The sequence below is a fragment of the Vicugna pacos genome, chromosome 11 (genome assembly GCF_048564905.1).
Source record: "Vicugna pacos chromosome 11, VicPac4, whole genome shotgun sequence".
NCBI classification, from domain to species: domain Eukaryota; kingdom Metazoa; phylum Chordata; class Mammalia; order Artiodactyla; family Camelidae; genus Vicugna; species Vicugna pacos.
In genome coordinates, this window is record NC_132997.1 from 26,601,119 (window position 1) to 26,620,960 (window position 19,842).

Here is a 19,842-nt window from a genome sequence, read left to right on the forward strand (position 1 = left end):
TGCAAGAGTTAGATGTGCTAGGAAGGTGGGACAGGGAGCGTGAGCAGAGACATGGAGGCACTGGTGGAGACCTGCTCCTGGTAGATGTGAGGCGGGAAGCCCCATAAAAAGACCAGCAGGACACACAAGCAGGGCCACCACTCTCCTGCCAGCACCGTCTGGTTCCCTGGCCCAGAAGCTCTATCTCACTTTTTGCCTCTGTAACAGCTTACTTACCCCTAAAATTCTATTGGTTCCCTGAGCTCACTTCTGATTGGTTATTTCCTTCATTCCTGATTGGTTATTACTCTCACTTCTGATTGGTTCATTTGTAGTACTTCATTTGCATGGAGCTCACTCCTGATTGGTTATTTCTCTCACTCCTGATTGGTCCTTTTCCCTCACTCCTGATTGGTTATTTTCTCCCTCCTGATTGGTCTATTTCTACAAAGCTTGTTCCTAGTTGGTCAACTTTTGTTATACTTTATTTGCATATGATGTTGCAAAGTGTAAATTGGCAGCCTATAAAGGCCTGTGTAAACCTACAGACGGGGTCCAGAGACTCTTCTGGGCTTGCTGGTGTAATAAGCCTGAGTTCTCCAGCTTTCCGAGTGCCGCTTAGTCTCTCGCTCTGGTCTAGGTTGATATCACAGCTGAGCTGTAACACCGCAACAGATGGTTTTGTGAAGCAATGTCACTGTCATGGGGCCATTTGCAGACGGGTAAAGGTTAGAGGAAAGGACAGCCATGTTTAACTCGTCCTTATGAGAAAGCTTCAGTCATGCAGAGGCTATGAAGCAAAAAGTCAAAGCCATCCCGCCTGAGCCCCTGTGACCGCCCTCCTCAGTAGAGGTGACCACTAGTAAATTTCTTGTACATTCCTCCCCCACCAAAATCGGATCATACTATACGTGCTGTTGAGTATCTTGGATTTATTGAAATATTGCCAATTAAGTACTTTTCAAACTCTCCTCACTCACATCAGTCCCTCACTCACATCAGTCCCTGCAGCTGTTTGTCGCTGGCTTGGTTTTCTCCTGCAATCACATAGTCGTCAAGTCACAACATATGGCTGTGTCAGGAGTGGGCATTTTCCAGTTACTCTGTTGTCTTCCGCTTTTTGTGATTACCAAAAATCCTGAAAAAAGTTCCCGGTGCCTGTATCTTTGCAGGTGTCTTTATTCATATATATGTGACTTATATCTAGGACACATTTCTAGAAATTGCTTAGGGAAACGTTGTCACATTGCTCACCAGCCAGGCTGCACCATTTTCCCTTCTCCCCAAGGGCATAGGAGAATACCTCCTGTTTCCCCAAATGCTCGTCAACATTTATTCACTCACTTTTTAATAATAAAATTATTCTTATTAGGGATAAAATTTATTCACTTTTACTCATCTGTGAAAATACTTAGTTTTGTTTGCAATTTTTATGAGTGAGGTTGAGCAACTCTGTATTTCTTTTTTTTTTTTTTTAATTAGGCTACCTATTATGTCATTGGCCATTCTTTTCTTAGATGATCTTTGTATTATGATTTTGTAGGAGTTTATAGTATATCTGGGAAATTAATTCTTTGTATGTAGTAATGTTACACTTTACCCCCCCTAGTGTGTCATTCATTTTCTTTATCTGTTTATTCATTTATTTATTTTTTGTAGGACAGTAAATGTTAATCTGTTACGAGGACAGATATGAGTATTTTTCTTAGAAACTTCTTACCCACTTTCAGACTCCAAAAACATTTTTTTCTTCTAGTACTTTATTACATTTTAATATTTGTACTCCATCTGTAATTTGTTTTATTTTTTTATTATTTTATTATTTGGGGAGGGGAGGAAGTTAGGTTTATTTATTTATCTTTAGGTGGAGGTACTGGGGATTGAAGCCGGGACCTCATGCATGCCAGGCATGTGCTCTACCACTGAGCTATACTCTCTCCTCTTGTAACTTCTTTTAAAGAAGAATATGAGAATCCCATTTTCCCACCAATAATTAGCAAGTTGTTGCAGTAACCTTGAATTATCCTTCTTTACCCCCACTGACTTGAATTGCCATTTTACTAATATATTACATTTATACTAGATGTGTGTCTGGGTACATTTTAAGGCTCTGTGTTCTATTTCACTGATATTTCTATTTTTCTGCCATTATCAAGTTGTCTTAATTGTAGATTACTAATTTAATAACTGGTAGGACTCGTCTCCTTCTTCTGCTATTTCAGATTTTCCTGAGTATTCTTACATATTTATTATTCAAGTTGCATTTTGAATAATTTTGTGACATTCCTACCATCCCCCAAGAGAGCTGACGTTTTGAGTGGCATCAGATCGAATATAGGTTAATTTGGGGAAAATCAACATCTTTATAATTTTGAATCTTCCTATTTGTTTTTGTAAGTGTTCTCTCATATTTCAGTAGCAGTTCCCAGTTTTCTGCAGGGAGACCTTGTACGTTTCCTGGTGCATTTATTCACAGGTACTTCATGTTATTGCTGTTGTGAACAATCTCTTAACTTCCACTATGGCTTCTGACTATATGTAGGAATGTACTGATTTTTAATTTCAGACATTGTAACCGATGCCTTATTTAATTATTTTGTGAATTTTAATAATTTTCTGGGGTTTTTTAGAGCTTTCAAGTGTATAATCATATCACCCAAATAAAGATAATTTTGCCTCATACGTTTTTATACATCTTATGTAATTCTCTTAATAGTCTGTATTAAGTTGAAGATCCAAAACTTTGTCAAATCATATTTTTTGCTGGATATTAATATCAAGGAATTAGGAATTATATTAGATATTTATCTAGTGGAAATGTTTTTCCTATTTTTTCTTTGAAGCCTAATGTTGGCTTTTGGTCATTGCATTAAGGAAGTGATCGTCTGTTCCAGCTAACTAAGAGTTGTGGTTTAAAAACTTTTTTTAATATTATTTATTTATTTATTTTGGCAGGGAGGGGAGCTAATTTAGTATCCTTCTTTTTTTTTTTTTTTTTTTTAGAGGAGGTATTGGGAATTGAACCTAGGACCTTGTGCATGCAAAGCATGCACTCTACCAGTTGAGCTATACCCTCCCTAAAAATTTTTTAAAATTTATTTTTTACTGTATCATTATAAAAATCTTTTAATTGGCAGGAGGAGGTAATTCGGTTTTATTTATTTTTTTAAGAGGAGGTACTGGGGATTGAACCCAGGACCTCAAGCATGCTAAGCATGTGCCCTATCCCTTGAGCTGTACCCTCCCCACAAGAGTTATGGTTTTTATCTTTTTAGGTCAGGAATGCATGTTGAATTACCAAATGAATCTCAGCACCTATCGAGCTGATTTTTCTCCTTTATCATATGAATTTGCTAAGTTTTTAAAAGATAGATTTCCTAATACCGAACCACACCAACACTCCATGAATTAATTCTATTTGGTTGCAACATCTTTTAATATACTGCCTGATTCTAATGAATCACCCCCTCCCCACTGTTTCCACTGTTTTTTTTTTTTTCTTCGTTTTTCTGGAAATAAACTACATCCACTGAGATGCGTAAATTTTAGCTTTAACTTTTTGAAGAGTACATCTACTCAGATTAGCAACAGCCCAATAAAACTCTGGCACATTTTCATCTCTCCAGGTGGTGATGTGTGTACCACTGTTCTAGCAATGCTGGGTTAAGTGGGGAAGGAGGCTGGGGGAATTTGAGTGGAGCAATGATGCTAATCTTTCTCCAAGAAATGAAACAGAAGGTTGGACTGTCAAATATGGTCGTCACTTAACCACATGTGGCTGTTTAAATTCATTATCAATTAAAATAAAACTTCAGTTCCTCAGTGACACTGGCCACACCTCAAGTGCTAAGTAGCCACAGAGAGCTAGTGGCTACCATGCTGGGCTATGGAACATTTCCATCATTCCAGAAAATTCTGGACAGGTCTGATCTAGGGGGTGGAAGTGGGAAGGACAGGACATCAGGGAAGTGGAAAGTCAAGTCTGTAAGATGCAGAACTAAAAAAATAAAAACTTGAAAGTTTTAATCTTTACCTCAAATATACCTTCCTTCCATCGCCATGTTCTCCTTTTAAAGAATCATTTCTCTCTTCATCTTTACTTCCTTTTTACCTACTGCTTATTCACTCGATATTATTCCAGCCTTCTATGCCCTGGTTCTCTCCTTTCTCTTGCTTGTTTTTTTAAAACTAATTATTTGACTCTCAAGAAAATTTTACTTCCAGTTATAATGGACTAGGTATTTCTAGCCAATCCTTCCCTGAACAATTGGAACTACTGTATAAGAAATGTATATGCAAAGAATACATTAGAAGGCTGTAGAATAGTAAAAATATCTTTCTGGTGTTTCTCCCTGGTTCCTGGTGCAAAGCGTCACAACCTTTGGAGTTTCCTGAGTGACAGGAGTGTCTTTGTTATGTTACTAAGGTTACTCTTAGTGGGGACCCTAGAGAGCTTCAGGATGGGGACTGGTCACCAGAAAAACCAACTGCATGGTCAGAGGACTGGAACTTTCATCCTCTGGGGAGGTGGGGGAAGCTGGAGATTGAGATCAGTAGTGCCCATGTGATGAAACCTGGATAAAACTCAACAGGTGGTGCGTGGAGCTTCCTGGGTGGTGAACACAAGGAGGTGCTGGGAGGCAATGCACCGGACCCCACAGGGACAGCGGTTCTGTGTCCCTCTGTCCCTCTCCAGACCTTGCTCTATGTGTGCCTTCCATTTGGCTGTTACTGAGTTGCATCTTTTATAATAGAACTGTAATTGTAAATTGTAAACTTTCCTGAGCTCTGTGAGTTGTTCAGTTATCAAATCTTGGGGCGGGGGGGCCTGGGACACCCCAAGTTTACAGCCAGATGGCAGACGTGAGAGTCACGTGGGGACACCCAAGACTCGCAGCTCATCTGAAGTGCAGGTGGTCCTGGGGGTCTGAGTGCCTTGGACTTCGGGGTCTCCACTAAGTCAGGATGGTCAGTGTCAAGAGCAGGCTGAATGGTAGAATGCTCAGCTGGGGCCAGAGAACCGGTGTGGGAACATGCCGGCATCTTAGTGCTAACGAGGGAGTGAAAGACCACGGGGCAGAAATCCAGAAGGAAACCCAGTGAGGTGGGCCCAGAGCCTGAAAGTAAGTTTCCCTGGCCGCCTGCTGCGTCACAAGAAGTGGCTGAGAAGTTGAAACGGGCTGTCAGCAGATTCACAGGTGTAGGGGGGCGAAAATTGGACTTCAGGGTGTACCAGGAGGGGTGACCCTGGTAAAATCCCTTCTAAGCTTTGGGTTGAAATCCTTAAAATCTGTTCCCTATGTGTAAAGACAACCAGAAAAAAAGAGGCCATCAAGGGAACTGAAGCCAAAGGTGGACCCATCTTAAATTTACCCTAATTGGATGAAGGGGACTTGAGGTTGCTGAGTTCTCCAGTGGTCTGCCAGGGCAAATACAAAAACTTAGACTGAGGATGGGAAAACTCTCCTAGGCCTCAAATAGCCTAGTTTTGTTTGTTTGCTTGTTTCTTTTTCTTTTATGGACAGTGTTCAGCACTCAAGTGAAAATACTGAGATCTTTGAGGAAAAGAGACCATTTGATGAAAACCCAAGAGAAACAATAGACAATAGAAACAGACTAACAGGAGACCCAGATAAAAGAGTTGTCGGGCACAGACTTTCATATGTTCACAGGAATAAATGGCGAATTTTGAGAATTTCTTGGGGAACCGGAAACTAAAAAGTGAACAGAATAATGAAAAGGGGAAACCAGAGCTGTAAAATTCAACAGTGGAAGCTGAGAATTCAATAGATTGATTTAAGCGTCAGGCAGACCTGGCATTAATGACCCAGAGGAGGGGTTAAAAGTAAACATCCAGGTCATACGTGCCTTCTGAGATGGTCTGAAGTCTGCCTGTGGAATGTGTAGTGCTCTAAGTAAACTTGCTCCCAAAAGAAAGAAAAGAATCAGAACGAAAGAAAAGAAAGGAAAAGAAAAGGAAGGAAAGAAAGAAAACATTCAGACTAAGACACAAAGGAAACCTAAAAAGAGCATCAAAGGCATCTGGAATGCAGACAGTTAGACCCTCAGAAGGAAAAGAGTATTATTTTCCTGTTTTCATCTTTTTCTTTTTGCCCTAATTTGTGAGAAATGTCATCTCCCAACCTTCAATTGAGTCTTTTTGTCTGACTATCTCTTTTACAGAGGATCTTGTATCTTCTAAGGATGTTAAGAATGTCCAGTTTTGTTGTGACTATGAAGGTGTCCCTGGGGCTCGCCCCAGGGCTGTGTTCTCCATGCCAGTGCACCCAACCCTACCCCGCCTGCCGCCCTCACCCGGGACCCCATTGCTTATTTCTGGGATCTCAGCTCATCTTCCAGGCTGTGTCCTGAGTCCTCCACCACCTACCTGCCCCCTCCCCTTGCCTCCCCCAGTGATGCAGGTGGCCCGCTGTGACAGACAGGCTTACCAGATAAAGTACACCGTTACATTTGAACTTCACAGTGAATAATTTTTAGTAAGGATGTGTATGTTATTTATACCTCAAGTAAGAAAAAAGTGGAAGAGGGAGCCAGAAGGAGAATGAGGAAGAGGCAGCGTGAGAAGGACTCAGCACAACATTGTGGCTTTGAGGGAACCAGGAGCCACGGAAACTGAGTGGCCTCCAGAGGCTGGAAAAGGCAAAATAAAAATACACCCATCGGAGTCTCCAGAAGGCTTGTGCCCTGATTTCTGCCCACTGAGTTTCCTTTCAGACTTCCGACCTCCTAAGCAGTAAAATACTAAATTTGTTGAAGCCACAGACACCTGAAACTTCATAAACTTCAGAAAAGTGATTCTAAAGCCTTTCTGAGAAAGCAAAGAGTTTATGTTCAGGAATCAGAATGATTCTAATCAACTTTAGAAAACGGAAGATAATGAAGAAATGCTTTTCAAAATTCTGAAGGGAAATGGTTTCTAACCTGGAGTTCTATACAGCTAAACCGTCAGACAACTCTCTGAGTGGGCAAAGACACTTTAAAACAGGCGAGGTCTAAAACATTATCCCCTCACACCCCTGCAAGATGGGCTTCACCAAAATGAATAAACAAACAAACAAACAAAGACATGGGATCCAAGCAAGAAGAGGATCCCACACAGGACAGTGAGGGAATTGTCAAGGTAACAGTGAAGGGAAGCCCCAGGCTGATAGCTTACAGCAGGCCTGGGGAGCAACCAGCCCAGAGTGGGCTCTAGAAAAGTGACGTGTTTGAATCCACTGCTGGGAGATTCATACTGTCATAGTTGACAATTTTCACCCAGAAAAAAAAGAGTAAGGCTATGAACAAAGTCAAAGAAGGCATCAAAATCTGTTTTCCACCCCACAATGAATGATTCCATCCTATTGATGGGAAGAAGAGTTGCTGGGAAAAGCTCAGCTGACCGTGGAAGACAGCAGGTGTCTGTGAGAGAGAGACAGAGAGGGGCTTAACAGCTGGGCGGAGGCCGGCTCTTAAGGTTGTTGGTCGGGGATGCAAGCGCCCGCGGCTGGACTGGCCACTCTGGAAGCAGCATCCAAGCTTGTTTTCTCTGAGAGGCCGAGTCGGGTTTGTCCCTGTCAGCAGAAGTAGTAATGACAGGTGACACTTATTGCCAAAGACTTTCAAACATTTTACTGGCGTTTCTATTTCTCACAACCCAGGAGGTATGATCATCATCCCCATTTTATGGATAAGGTAACTGAGGCTTTGAGAGTTTAAGCAAATCACACATGAACACAAGGCTAGTGGAAGGTAGAGCTGGATCACATGCCCAGTCGGGCTCCAGACCCTGCGTCCTTAGCTGCTACATTAGCTTGGGTTTGGATGGGGGCGCATGTCGGGCAGAACATGCGCTCTGGTTACCTGTGTAACGTGGGAGGCCTTGGGGAGACTGAGGGGAAAGCCCCGCCCCTTCCCACAGCGCCTCTGCTGCAAGGCCTCATTGGTTTGGGCTGCACCCATTTCCCTGTCCCTCCATCTGCCTCCCTGCCTGGCTCTCATGTCAGGGCTGGCCAGGAGACAAGTCTACAGCCACTTGCACCCCAAACTCCAAAGTGTCTGTCCTCAAACCTGAAAAGTGTTACCACAGGCCTGGAAGTAAACAGAAGCCACCTTGCTCCGTCTCCGACACACGCGCAGAGCACGAGAGGACAAGCGCCCCACCTGGGTGTTGGGGGATTCCTCCCAAGGCGCACCCACCCAGCAGGCACTGGCCACGGTCCCTGCCTCCCCGTTGCTTGGGACTCGCCCCGCCTCTCCCGGGGGCAGCAGCCTCGTGCCCTGTTTAGCTGGCATGCCATCCAGTCCTCAGGCAGGAACCGTTCACCTGACTCCTCAGCTCTGGGCCGACCTCCACCAGCTCTGGGTGCATCCTCTCTGGCTTCCCAGACAAGCACAGCCACATGGAGGGCCCGCCCGCTGGCGGCGCGCGGACTAGTGCAGCGGCTCTCCAACCTGGGCGCGCAGCGGGAACAGCCTGGCCTCTGGGGAACAAACGCACATTCGGGAACTTGGACCCAAGAAGTCCTACAACCACATGTTGAGAAATGTCAGCACTGCTCGTGGCACTCATACTCCAACTCAAGTGCTTTACAAAGGTCTGTAAGCCACAGTACGTGTTGAGCCGTGCTGTTATGGACTGAATTGTGGCCCCCAAATTCAGATATGGAAGCCCTAAGCCCCAGTGTGGCTGTATCTGGAGATGGAGCCTTTGGGAAGCACTTAGGGCTAGTTGGGGTAACGGGGTGGGGCCCTATCTGATAGGATTAGGGTCCTTACAGGAAGAGACCGCAGAGAGATGGAGCGCTCTCCACGTGCACCAAAAAGAGGTAATAAGCGCGTGGCAAGGTGGTGGCCTCGTACAAGCCCAGAAGGGGCTTCGGAATGAAATCTACCTTGTTGGCACCTTGATCTTGGACTCCCAGCCTCCAGAACTGCGAGAGAACAAATTTGTTTACTCCGCCCGCTCTGTGGTATTTCATTATTGCAGCCCAAGCAGACGAATACACCTGCCTTCCTTCTAATTTCACTTGCCATGACGCGTCTCAGCCACCACTGGTCTTTCAGGTCCTTGAGAACCAGCCCTAGGACATTTTGATCACTATTCTCTCTGCACGCTCCACCCCTCTGTTCCCTCCTCTATCACCTCAACCCCCACACTTCGAGGGCTGGCTCTTCTTAATTCTTGGCTTGAATGTCACTGTCAGAGGTGGCGAGCTGTGAAGGTGCTGTCTGTTCACCCATCTTATTGCAAACTCTCCTTCCCTTGAATTGCTGAGCTTTTTCATGACCTATCTCCCTCCTCACTTCGCTTGGTTGCACGGACTTTCTCTAATTCAGTTACACTGATTAAGGCCCTTGGGTGGAGAAATGTAACATAAGCTAGCTGCTGTGTTACCATACATCTGTCAGACGTGAGGCCGCTTTAATTAAAAAAAGCCACGAGAAACGTAAGCCACACCCTTCCAGGGAGTTCTGACAGCAGGAGCCTTTAGAGATGCTGCTCTTTTAATTCAGATGTCAACGTGAAGGTTTCATGCATGTAATCAGCTGGAAAGTGCTAGTCAAACAGGAGCTGGGCTGTTTTTCCAAACGTGTTTCCAAAAAGCTGTTTATTTTACAACACACACAGAGCTAGATACAAATGCCTTTCTAAACAGGGTGGAGAAGACGTCACTGGTTGCTTGAACTGATCATTTCTTCCTCTCCAGGGCCCGCGTGCTCGAAGCCTCATGACGTACGAGGAGGTGGGCTGCTCCTTCAGATCCGGTTTGTTGTAACACGAGTCCTTGCGTGACGGTAACTGTGTGACCAGTTTTCCCCTAACTGTTTGGCAATCGTTAAAGCTTTGCAGTTACTGGTTTTCCTACTGGTGTCTTACAACCTAAGGTAAAAATAGAGAGAGAGAGACGGCTCTTGAGATGACACTGAGGCTGCCCTTCCTGGTACAGCTGTTTAGGCACTGGCCAAAGAGAAGCCTGGACACCTGCGCAGAGTTCTACAGGCTGACAAAGCACCAGTGGAGACACCAGCCCCCTTCGCAGGAGCAGCAGTGTCTCAAAGGGGCGACAGGCAGGGCCAGCGCCCCCCAGCCGGGGGCGGAGCCGGGAGTCAAACCCAGTCGTGTTTTCTGAACTTCAGGCCCAGTATGTTTGAGTACGTTCACACCCATGTATTTGCCTTCCGAGGTTAAGCAGTCAACCCCATCGTCCTCAGAGTTGAGGGTTCGGGGGTTTGTTTCAGCCTCATGACTCTCTTACCAAATTCAAAATCCAGTTTCCAGGTGACATATTCAGAATAAACAGGAGACCGGGATTTCAATCTATGTATTTTCTTCCACAAGAAATGAGTGTTTCACCTTCCGTGTCAGCTTTACCTTTGCCCTTCTGTCCTTTTTCTTCAGTGATTCTCCTTTGACCTGAGCTGGTTTTCCCCTGGTCCCAACAGACGTCTGTCTACAGCTCGTCTCTGCAGCCTTCACGATGCGCTGGGTTAGGCCGAGGCGCAAAGCCGCGGAGACGCCACTCGGTGATCGAGCGCTTACTCCATGTGGTCAGCAGGCAACTGTTCTTCTCAAATGCTGGCGCCCTCCCCTTCTAAAGTCACCCCATCACTCTGACAAGAAGGGTTCTCTACCTCCCCTGACCTCCTGTGTCTGTTTATACCCAGTCTTGACTCTTACTGTATACCACACACACGTGGCCCTGTCTTTTGGGGCTGGACCATTTCTTTATCAGCTGACAGGATCTAGGGAAGAGAGTTGGCTGGATTAACACCCAAGGGTGTGCTACCAGCCCCCAATTCTGAGTTCAGAAAGTCTATCTGATGTGGACACTGACCCAGCCCCGCACCTGGGAAAGAAGAGCACTGAGAGTGGACAGGGACTGAGTGAACCCAAGGACTAAGCCGAGAGGTGTTCTCTTGATGTTCACCGCGACTAGATGTAAAGGGCTGAGACCCTGGACCCGGATTAGCTGTGCTGGCTGATAATTTATGCTGTATTTACTGCTGCCTGTCTTACGCTTGTTGTCTTTTCCCTGTTAATTTTCTCCTTAGTTTCCCTGAGAAAATTATAGATGATAGAAACAGTTCTCTGTGTATATTAAAACTCTGCTGCTGTTGTTAAATTATTTGGTGCCACCCTTTCTGGTGTGTTGATAAATACAATGTGAAAACCCACTATATTTTATTAAATTGTACTTACCAAGCATTTCTTCTAACCTTGTTGTAGCAGGCTCATTCACATTAAATACATAGTCATTATTTCTAGGAGAAAAAGTAACAAGCTTCCTTATTGTATAAGCTAGGAGGAAAAGACAGCTGTCGCGTTTTTATACAGAGGACTACTCTGAAATAGTCTTCCTCAAGGCTGGTCTTAAATAGCTGAAAGGTGTGTTTATACATGTAAGAATACACACGCATGCACACTGCGTGCCCCGAGACGTTTCTTACAATTAATCTATGAATTTCAATATTAGGTCAAAGCCAAAATGCTGGCCTGAAGCACCTTCTTTCTTTGCTTCCACATTTCTATTCATAACCACATGAAATGTGCATGGTGACTCAGCTCGTCAGGACACGGACGGGTGGCACACACGTGTGTTTGCTAGATCACCGCGGATCCCCCGTCAGCCCCTCCCTGGGTCCCGCGCGCACCACTACCAGCCGCGGCGGCCCCTCGAGCAGCCGCCGGGCGTGCGGGTACTTACGCCTTCCTCTTCTCCACCACGCCCAGCCTCACGAAGGCGGCCAAGGCATTCTTCTGTACGTCGGAAGATAACACATCGTAACACTGCGAGGCACCTGGGGCAGAGGGAGAGGGAGCGTTCCTGGGCGGCTCCTCCTCCTCGGCTAAGAGACCTATGCCCACGGAGCCGCAACTGACCTTGATCGAGAAGCTGGCTCGTGAACTTTCTAACTCTCACCAAGTACTGCTTCTCAGTGAAGTGGTCTTCCTCTTCGTTCAAGAGGTATTTGCAAATTATCTGATTTTAGGAAGGAGGGTGAGAGGAAGAGAAAGTGAGAGGCGCAGCCAAATACGATAGGACAGTAAATAACCTCTCACTGCCCCCTCTTATCCAAATGACAGATACATCACATTAGAGCAGAAGACGGGCCACCCCCACCGAAGGTGTGGGTACAGAAAACCTGCCCGAGTTGTAGGTCTTTCTTGAGCTTACATCACTTTGAGGAATTAAGAAAAAAAAGAGTTTGAAATAACATTGACATTTATTAAAATATAATTTCCCACTTTAAGGGATTGCAAGTTAAGTAAATTAGTCTCGTCTCATTATATCTAATGCTGCCTAGGAAGAGAGGGGCCAGATGTTTTGTAACTTTTTCTTCTCTAAAAATACCCAGTAACATGCTAGGCCCCCAAATTCTTGACGATCTGTACTGCAGACAGGTGCTTAGAGGCAGAAGGAGCACTTATCCAGCCCCAGGGGTCAGACTTCATGCCCGGAGGCTGACGCTGGGTTCTCTCCCTGACCACAGCATCCTCTGCCGGGAAGGTGGTCCAGGGTGCCTCTAACCATCACACAGAGCTGAGAGCCACAGGGTCCTCTTCTTGCTGAAAGTGCATGGGGCCCCCTCAAGGCTCGCTCCCCTCTCATGTGCCGAGTCCCCCTGAATCGCAGCACAATTCCCGCTGGGCACAAATACCATCCCCTCTCTGTAACCACTCCTTCAAGCTCAAACTGTTTCAGATCCTTGAACTTCTTCCTTCCTTTCCAACCTTAGCATTTAGTAATATGAATAATAACTGACTTTATCATTCAAATCCTTCGTTTATTAGGGGCCTACTATGGATCACACGCCCTGCTACCTGCTACGAACAAAAGCCACAGACACAGCGGGACACTGCTGGGGTGTAACTGCTCGTGGTGTCAGGAAGCTGTTATCCTCTCGGGCTGAAATGGACCAAGGTCCACTGTGAGGGAGCAAGGTCTCACCTGAGAGGCGAGCTCACTCATCCTGCTAATCTCTCTAGTTCTGCCATTCACCTGGGGAAGACACTGGCCCTTCAGACCAGCAGTAAGTACAGACTGGGAAAGTCTCAGTTATGCCTGACATGGGAGGATGAAGAACTTGAGAAAGACTCACACACCTGGTAAGATTCCACGAAAGGTTTAAAGAGTCCTACTAAAAATTCTAACACGGTGTTTCCTTTTTCCGTAACGAGGATGTCCCTTGTCGTCACTTGTACGGCCTCACTTTTACAAAGCAGGTAACAGCCTTCTTCGAAGTCCTGGAAGGGGAGGGGAGAAGACAGAATGTGTCCACTAATTCAGGTCAACGATCCGCCGCGGGGCCCCGTTCTGTGCCCCCAGGATGAGAAAAGCACCAGCTGATTCCACAACCCTTCCCAGATGGTTCTGGTTGTTAGAAAATGTTGAACCTTGAACACAGCAAACACAAAAAGCTGACGAGCCTCGGTGATCACAATCTCTGCACAGCCGCATTCCTCATGTGTAAGCAGAAGTGCGCGCAGCAAGTCGGAAACACCCTGAGAATCACGCTGTGCTTAAAAACCGCCATCCTTACTTCCTACCAAACAGAACCTGTGCCCTCGGCGTGACGGACAGAAACCCAGCCCCCTGCTGTTGGTCCTGGCACTGCCCCTCACCCCAAGGCAGCAGCCCAGCTCCGGGAGCCCAGTCCTTCACCAGCGGCCTACACGAGCAGGCGAGGCCTCTGTTCGCTAACCTCAAAGCAGAAGGCCCTGCTCACTCCACAAGGTTGTGTTGGAAAAAGCGTGCTGGCTGGTAAATTTTTAACAAAATAGAGTTGGTTTACAACATTTGCACTACTGGTTAAAAGGTGTGGTTCCTCTCACCGAATAATCCCTAAATTACTAAATTTGACCAAGAATTAAAACAATTGCTGAACTGTGAGTGCCCATGTTTCTCTTTAGCTCTGCTGCACGGAGCCCTGGAGGAAGGGGAGACACTGTGAAGCCAAGCCTAACATTTCCGGAACTCACACTGCAAACACACCTGCTTCGGCAGTAAGGCTTTACCTTTAGTGCATTTCCTGGAAGGAAGATGAACTCATCTGAAAATACACTGCACAGGAAGCGAAAGCAACTGTAGACATCCTCTGGAAATAAATTCATTACATACAATTACAACACTGCTTTTGCAACGTTTAGGTAGTACCAAGAAGTCCATGGCACTCCAAACCGTAGTATTTTAAAGGCATATTATTTACATACCAGAGGCAAGAACTGAGGCCCCAGAGGAAGCTATAGCCAATCCCCAGCAGCAAAGGGAAGGAACGGAGTGTCAGTCCCTTCCACGCTCACCTGCTGACGTCTTTAGCACACCCACAGCGCTGGAACACACGGGCTCACAGTAACGGAAAGTACTGGCTTAGCCCTCGGACATGTGGGTCTACCCGCCCATCAGTTAGAGCCCTCCATCTTTCTGATGGATGCTATGAGTCTTCTCAGTAGGAAGACATACCTACACGTGGGCACAAACGACCGCCTGCAGTTGCAGGGTGTGCACCGTGCTCCCGAAGAGCACGCACACGCCCCTGGGCTGTGGACGACTCTCAGGGTGAGACGCCTCAGACAGAACCACGGTCAACAATCGAGTTTTCCGTGCCCTGACCCAGGCTGGCGGACCTCGCTGGGCCTGTTTCCTCATTCACAAAATGAGAGCACGAACGTGGGATCCTGGAGGTTCCTTCCGAAGCTAAGGTTGGTGGCTGAGCCCAGTGTTTCTTAGCTCGGGCTTCTTAGAATTACCTACAGAGCTTTGAATAACAAAAACAGAAACGCCAATTTCTGGCCCACACCCCAGGCCGACTGAATCAGAAACCTTTGGGGTGGGCCTCCAATAATTCTAAGGACAGCCGGGTAGAAAACCCCCGGCCTTGCCTACAGCGTCCTGAGAAGACTGGTCTGCTCACTGTAACGAGGGAGCTCCTGTGTCTGAGCCCTGGCGCCCCGCCGGGCCGGTCGCCCTCCCTGCCTGCTGCTGCCGGAGGCGGGTGCTGTCCGAGCGCGAAGAGCATCGGACCGGGAAGGAGAACTGAGCTCCAGCCCCGACCCCTCCTGGGGGAGGCAAGAGGCTCTAGGCTGTCTCTTCTGTATTTATAAAGGGAGAGGCTTCGATGAGACGATGTCTTAGGTCCCTTTCAATTCCTAAATTCTAAGCGGACAGCCATGTATTTAGGGGGAAAAAAACCTAACTACTTCTGAGGGCAGGCCCCATCCCTTGCTGGTGGGCGGGCTGCGCTGTCAGGCTTCAAACGCTGCGCCTTCTGCGGAACTGAACAGCCAGCTCTCTCCCGAAATTCAGGACCACATTCCAGAGAGTTACCTTTCCTGACCCCAGGCGTCCTCTGCAACGCCAAGGCCACGAAGGAAGGGCGGACAAAGGTGTTGAGCAGCTGGTTCCTGTACGCTGAGCACATGAGCAGAGTGATGTGCTGGAAGACGAGTCCATCCACCACGTCCGAGTCCCCGGCGTCCACCTTCAGAGCCACCCGGTCCGTGGCGAGGCTGACGATGTTGGAGTGCAGGAGGAGGCTGGACTGGATGACGTCCTCGGCAGCTTCACCATCTACACACACAGACAGCGCGATCGGGCCGACGGCAAAGACCCGGGTGGGCCACCGCTGGGGGACTGGGGCCCAGCGGGCCTCAACGCGAGTGACCTGACACGTTTATCTTCAAGTGCCAGGGACTGCTTTTAGGCTCCGCCAACTGAGGTAATGATGTCACACGTGAAGGATATTTTAAAAGTGCTATTTCATGAATTGACTCTCTGTATGGACATGTAACAAGCATCCTTTTCTTATCCACCCCAAATCTGTCAGCCATCCTGAAATGCACACCCGTTTCCACTCTGAAAGCCAACACTCCCTCAGGAACCAAGGGCATCCACAGTTTTGTAACAGCAAGTCACATGACAAAAAAATCACATCTATGCAAATCTAACAATACTAAGCAAGAAGGCATGCTTCTCTCTCTCTCTCACACACACACACACACACACACACTTGCTGAGACCAATTCCAAGATGCCAAGTGTATTGCTCTGCAACTTTGCAGCTAAACCAAAGGGCAGTCCAAAGACGCACACTCAGCGCCAGGTCTCCCTGAGCACAGAGGGATGAGGGGAGACTTCCTGGTGCTCTTCCATCACAGGTGACTGCAGCAGTGGGCCCCTGACAGCTCCTGGTAAGTCATCACCTGACACCACACTGGCCTGGAGATGGCCGAGGAGTTAGAATTACAGAAGCACAATAAAGAGATGGTGAGACTTAACACTCTTGGCAAGGGAAATCATTTTACTGTTACCCTGAGCCAAAGAGCTGGTTGATGGTGTGCAAAGCAGGCACACAGGGCCAGCTGGGCGACAGGTCTGTGCGTGCTCCATGGCGGGGTGGGGGAGGTGTGGGCCTCCTCCAGGACTCATTGCGCTCGCCCTGGACTGACCTGCCTGTCTCAGCCTGCTCAAGGCTCAAGGTCAAGATGGCGTGTATGGTGATACTATGTATGTGACACAGTAGGGTTTACTTCACATATATAATATAATGATACGTATACCATAAAAAGGCCTGGATACGAGAATGCTTAGGAATATGGGATAATCCGGGGAAAAAAGAAAAAAGGAACTGAATACATACAACACCTTCCAAATTAGGAACTGTGTTTAATCACGATACAGCACCCCTGGGACTGAGTCACTCTGTAACTGGAGTTGTCTAGTGGCTGCACAGACACTTTTGACTCTGGACTGGCCACATATTTATCCCATCTTGAAAAAGCAAAACATCTTCGAAAGACAGGCGCCTATGCGTTCATACGTTCCTGGGACAAATGGTTATGAGTCCACCCTTTGCCTATTCCTCTTTTGTGACTTTCCGCCTTTGCATCGTGTCGGACCATTTCAACACTGGAAACAGACGTCTGATTCATCTAATGGCCCTGTTGGTGACCATGCTCAGCTGGCGGGCACTCCCGTTAGTGATTCTTCCTCTGCCATTGCCTGGCCCAGCTTCATTCCAGCTCGTCTCCCTGCCTCCAGTCTCTCCCCGCTGTGGTCCACCTCTTAAATGGACAGCAAGCTGCTTTCTACAGGCCAATCCATCACGCGTCCCTGCTGAAAATCAGCGACTGCTCCCCGTGAGCTAGACTGCAGCCCGGCTCCCCAGGGCAGCAGGCCCCATGACCCCGCCGCTGCCCGCGTCTCTGTCTTTCATCGCTCCCTCACCCACAGCCGACAACCACCGGCAGGGCGAGGGCTGCCTGGTGCTGTCACACCACCTCACAGCTCCTAATCCCTCCAGCAGCAGCCTCCTCTCCAGCTGTCTCCTAAAGAGCTTCCATTTTCCCATTAAGATCGACTCCGAAGTCACTTCCATGAAGACTCCCCTGCGCGCAGGCACCTTCCCACACAGCAGCCTCAGGAACCCTCTGCGGTCTGTCCACAGCTCTCTGTCTTTACTTCAAATGAACTCTCTCTGCAAGTTTCCACGTCCCCCTCCACCTCTACCCCCTGCAGACCAGTGGGACCCCCAGAGCAGGGGCTGCATCTTGTTCATCTTTCTGTCCCGGGCAGTTCCCAGCACAGCTAAGGGCCTCAGTGTTAGGTTAATGAGTTGACAGGAGGCACCTGACTATAAATAATTACCCAGTCTTAGAAAGACTGCTTTTCCAACTACAGTCTCTACAATTATAAACCAGAAATGGAAAACAACTTAAGCTAACTATTGTCACGTACATCCCAAACTCCCGGCATAGTATTCACAACTCCCATGAGGTTTTTACAAAGCTGTTATCAGGGAATTGTACACCATTCTAAAGCCCAGCCCTTAAATCCTTATCATCCAGTGAGGCAAACGGCTTGCAATATAAGGTGGTAAAAAGAGGTGGGTGTAGAGGGAAGACCATGTGGGGTACAAAAAGATTCATTATTTATTCTCCACTCTGCCAGGTACCAAGGGGAGGCCACTCCAGTCCTCTGTTTATTCAGAGCCTCCCAGGGGGAAGTGACATATAAACAATTACTCTCAACTGATAAACATGTTGTGTTCAATGTCCTATTATGATAAAAACAGACTAGGCTTTCCTTCTCTGAGCAACGCTCTGCTCAAAGTCCTACATAGGTTCTTCAGAGGCGACAACTTTTCCAAACTGAAAAATAAAAACAGCAGGTGCTCTCATCACATACGTCCTCGGTACCTACCGGGCCAGGCGAGGAAGCCCCCGAAGGCCTGGGCTAAGCCTCTCAGCCATAAAGTCTTCTCCACCAGGGCGTCGAAGTCCATGGATGGCCGGTTCTGCAGCAGGACGGCAACGATGAGCGACCACGCGTTCAGAACCAGGTTTTGAATTTGCAGAAGCTGTATTTTGTAGGCAACTTCAGTGACAAAGGCGTGCATGTCCTCGGACTGCTTCTGAGGAATATATCTAAAAGGAAGGATATGGCAACAGATTACAGCCCTGCTACTCTGACACGTGAGTGGAGAGAGGGACGGGGGAGGCTCATATGCTCTGCCGACTGCGCTCTCCCGGGTCACACTGCAAGGATGTGCCTTCATTTTACTAGAGGATCGGTCCATTCATCTCTAGGACGCTCGAGAGGTGATTAAAAATGTGCAGGGTAGCAGGGTTCTATCATTTCTGGTTCTGGGCCAAAAAAACCCCAAAACAAAACAAAACAAAAAACCCCCCAAAACAACTTTTCCTGCTTGGTAAATGGGATATATCACTTCTTCTGTGAAAACCAACGCCTCTCCTAGGAGACGGAAGGACTCTGTCTGCTCGGAATCCACAGCACTTTGACCGTGTCCTGCAGAGCACACACATCGGCTTGTGATGCTATGTTCCGTGTGACAACCGCTCATGTCCGTCCTGGACAGGCTGCTCAGTTCCCTGACGGCTACACTGTCCTTCCGAGAAGCTTCAGGGCACCAGCCAAGTCCTGCCACGGTCCTCGCCTGACGCATTCCTCAGGCCCGGGTCACAGAACATTGAGCCGGACGATGTCAGGGGCCTACACAGAGCTGGCTGGAGCAGGGATATACATATGACCTAATAACGGCCAGATAATAAGGTGGCTTAACGTGAAAGCGTTAGCCAGTGAGGATTCCCGTGACAGGTAGCGACTGGTCAACCCAATTTGTGATCTACAGAGTGAGAGCCTGTGGCAGCTAAAGGCAACACCTGCTCTGCTAGCTAACAAAGCCGTGAGGGAGGCAGCAGACTGCCATGGGACCACTGGCGCTCCAGATGGCTATGAATGATGCTGCGGTCATGTGATGCCTGGCCGGGCAAGATGGTCTGTCTCCCTTACCTCCCCAGGTCTTTCTCTAAATGAAAAAAAAAATTTAAAAATGTGTATCTGTACCTGCATCCTGAAAGAACCTAACACAGTTCCTAGACCATAAAACTATAACCTGCCTGAGAAGAGGACTCACTCCCATTCATTATGATTACACAGTCCTTTCTAGGATCAAAAATAACACTTAGGACATACTCTGGCTGGCCCACCATCAGTGCTCAGCCATCCCACACGTGCCTGTTAACAAGGGCTTGCTTCTCCTTGCTTTTAAGTGGCAGGGTACTGGGGAATTACTTGGGAAAGGGAATCGAAAACAGCACTTGTGACTTTGAGGGCAGACCAGGGGCTCTGTGTTTTGTTCTGTTTGTTTGAGCACCATCTGACTCTGCATGTCTGACCCATACATTCCCACGGCTAGCTGCCTTTTTGGCCAACATTATTTAATCGAAGCTTTCTCCTCTGAGCTCACATAACCAGGCTCAGTTCTAGAAGTGGTCAATTCAAGAATCCCAGTTTAGACTTTCAGATTTTCATCCCTGGTTCTCTGGCAGTTAGGAAAACAC

At 47.5% G+C, this 19,842-nt stretch overlaps 1 protein-coding gene across 2 annotated transcripts in view; it reads right to left on the reverse strand.

The window, feature by feature from the left end:
• Positions 1-9,573: 9,573 nt before the first annotated feature.
• Positions 9,574-19,842, reverse strand: part of GNPAT (glyceronephosphate O-acyltransferase) — a 30,075-nt gene continuing 19,806 nt past the window's right edge. For both annotated transcript variants that reach the window (XM_072970962.1, XM_006212360.4), the window contains exons 9-16: positions 18,182-18,405; positions 15,309-15,551; positions 14,000-14,079; positions 13,088-13,228; positions 11,864-11,963; positions 11,688-11,781; positions 11,183-11,244; positions 9,574-9,862 (exon numbers count right to left, since the gene is read on the reverse strand). In XM_072970962.1, the coding sequence (XP_072827063.1) occupies positions 9,819-9,862; positions 11,183-11,244; positions 11,688-11,781; positions 11,864-11,963; positions 13,088-13,228; positions 14,000-14,079; positions 15,309-15,551; positions 18,182-18,405 (988 nt within the window). In that variant the 3' untranslated portion in view covers positions 9,574-9,818. The remainder of the gene's footprint in view (positions 9,863-11,182; positions 11,245-11,687; positions 11,782-11,863; positions 11,964-13,087; positions 13,229-13,999; positions 14,080-15,308; positions 15,552-18,181; positions 18,406-19,842) is intronic.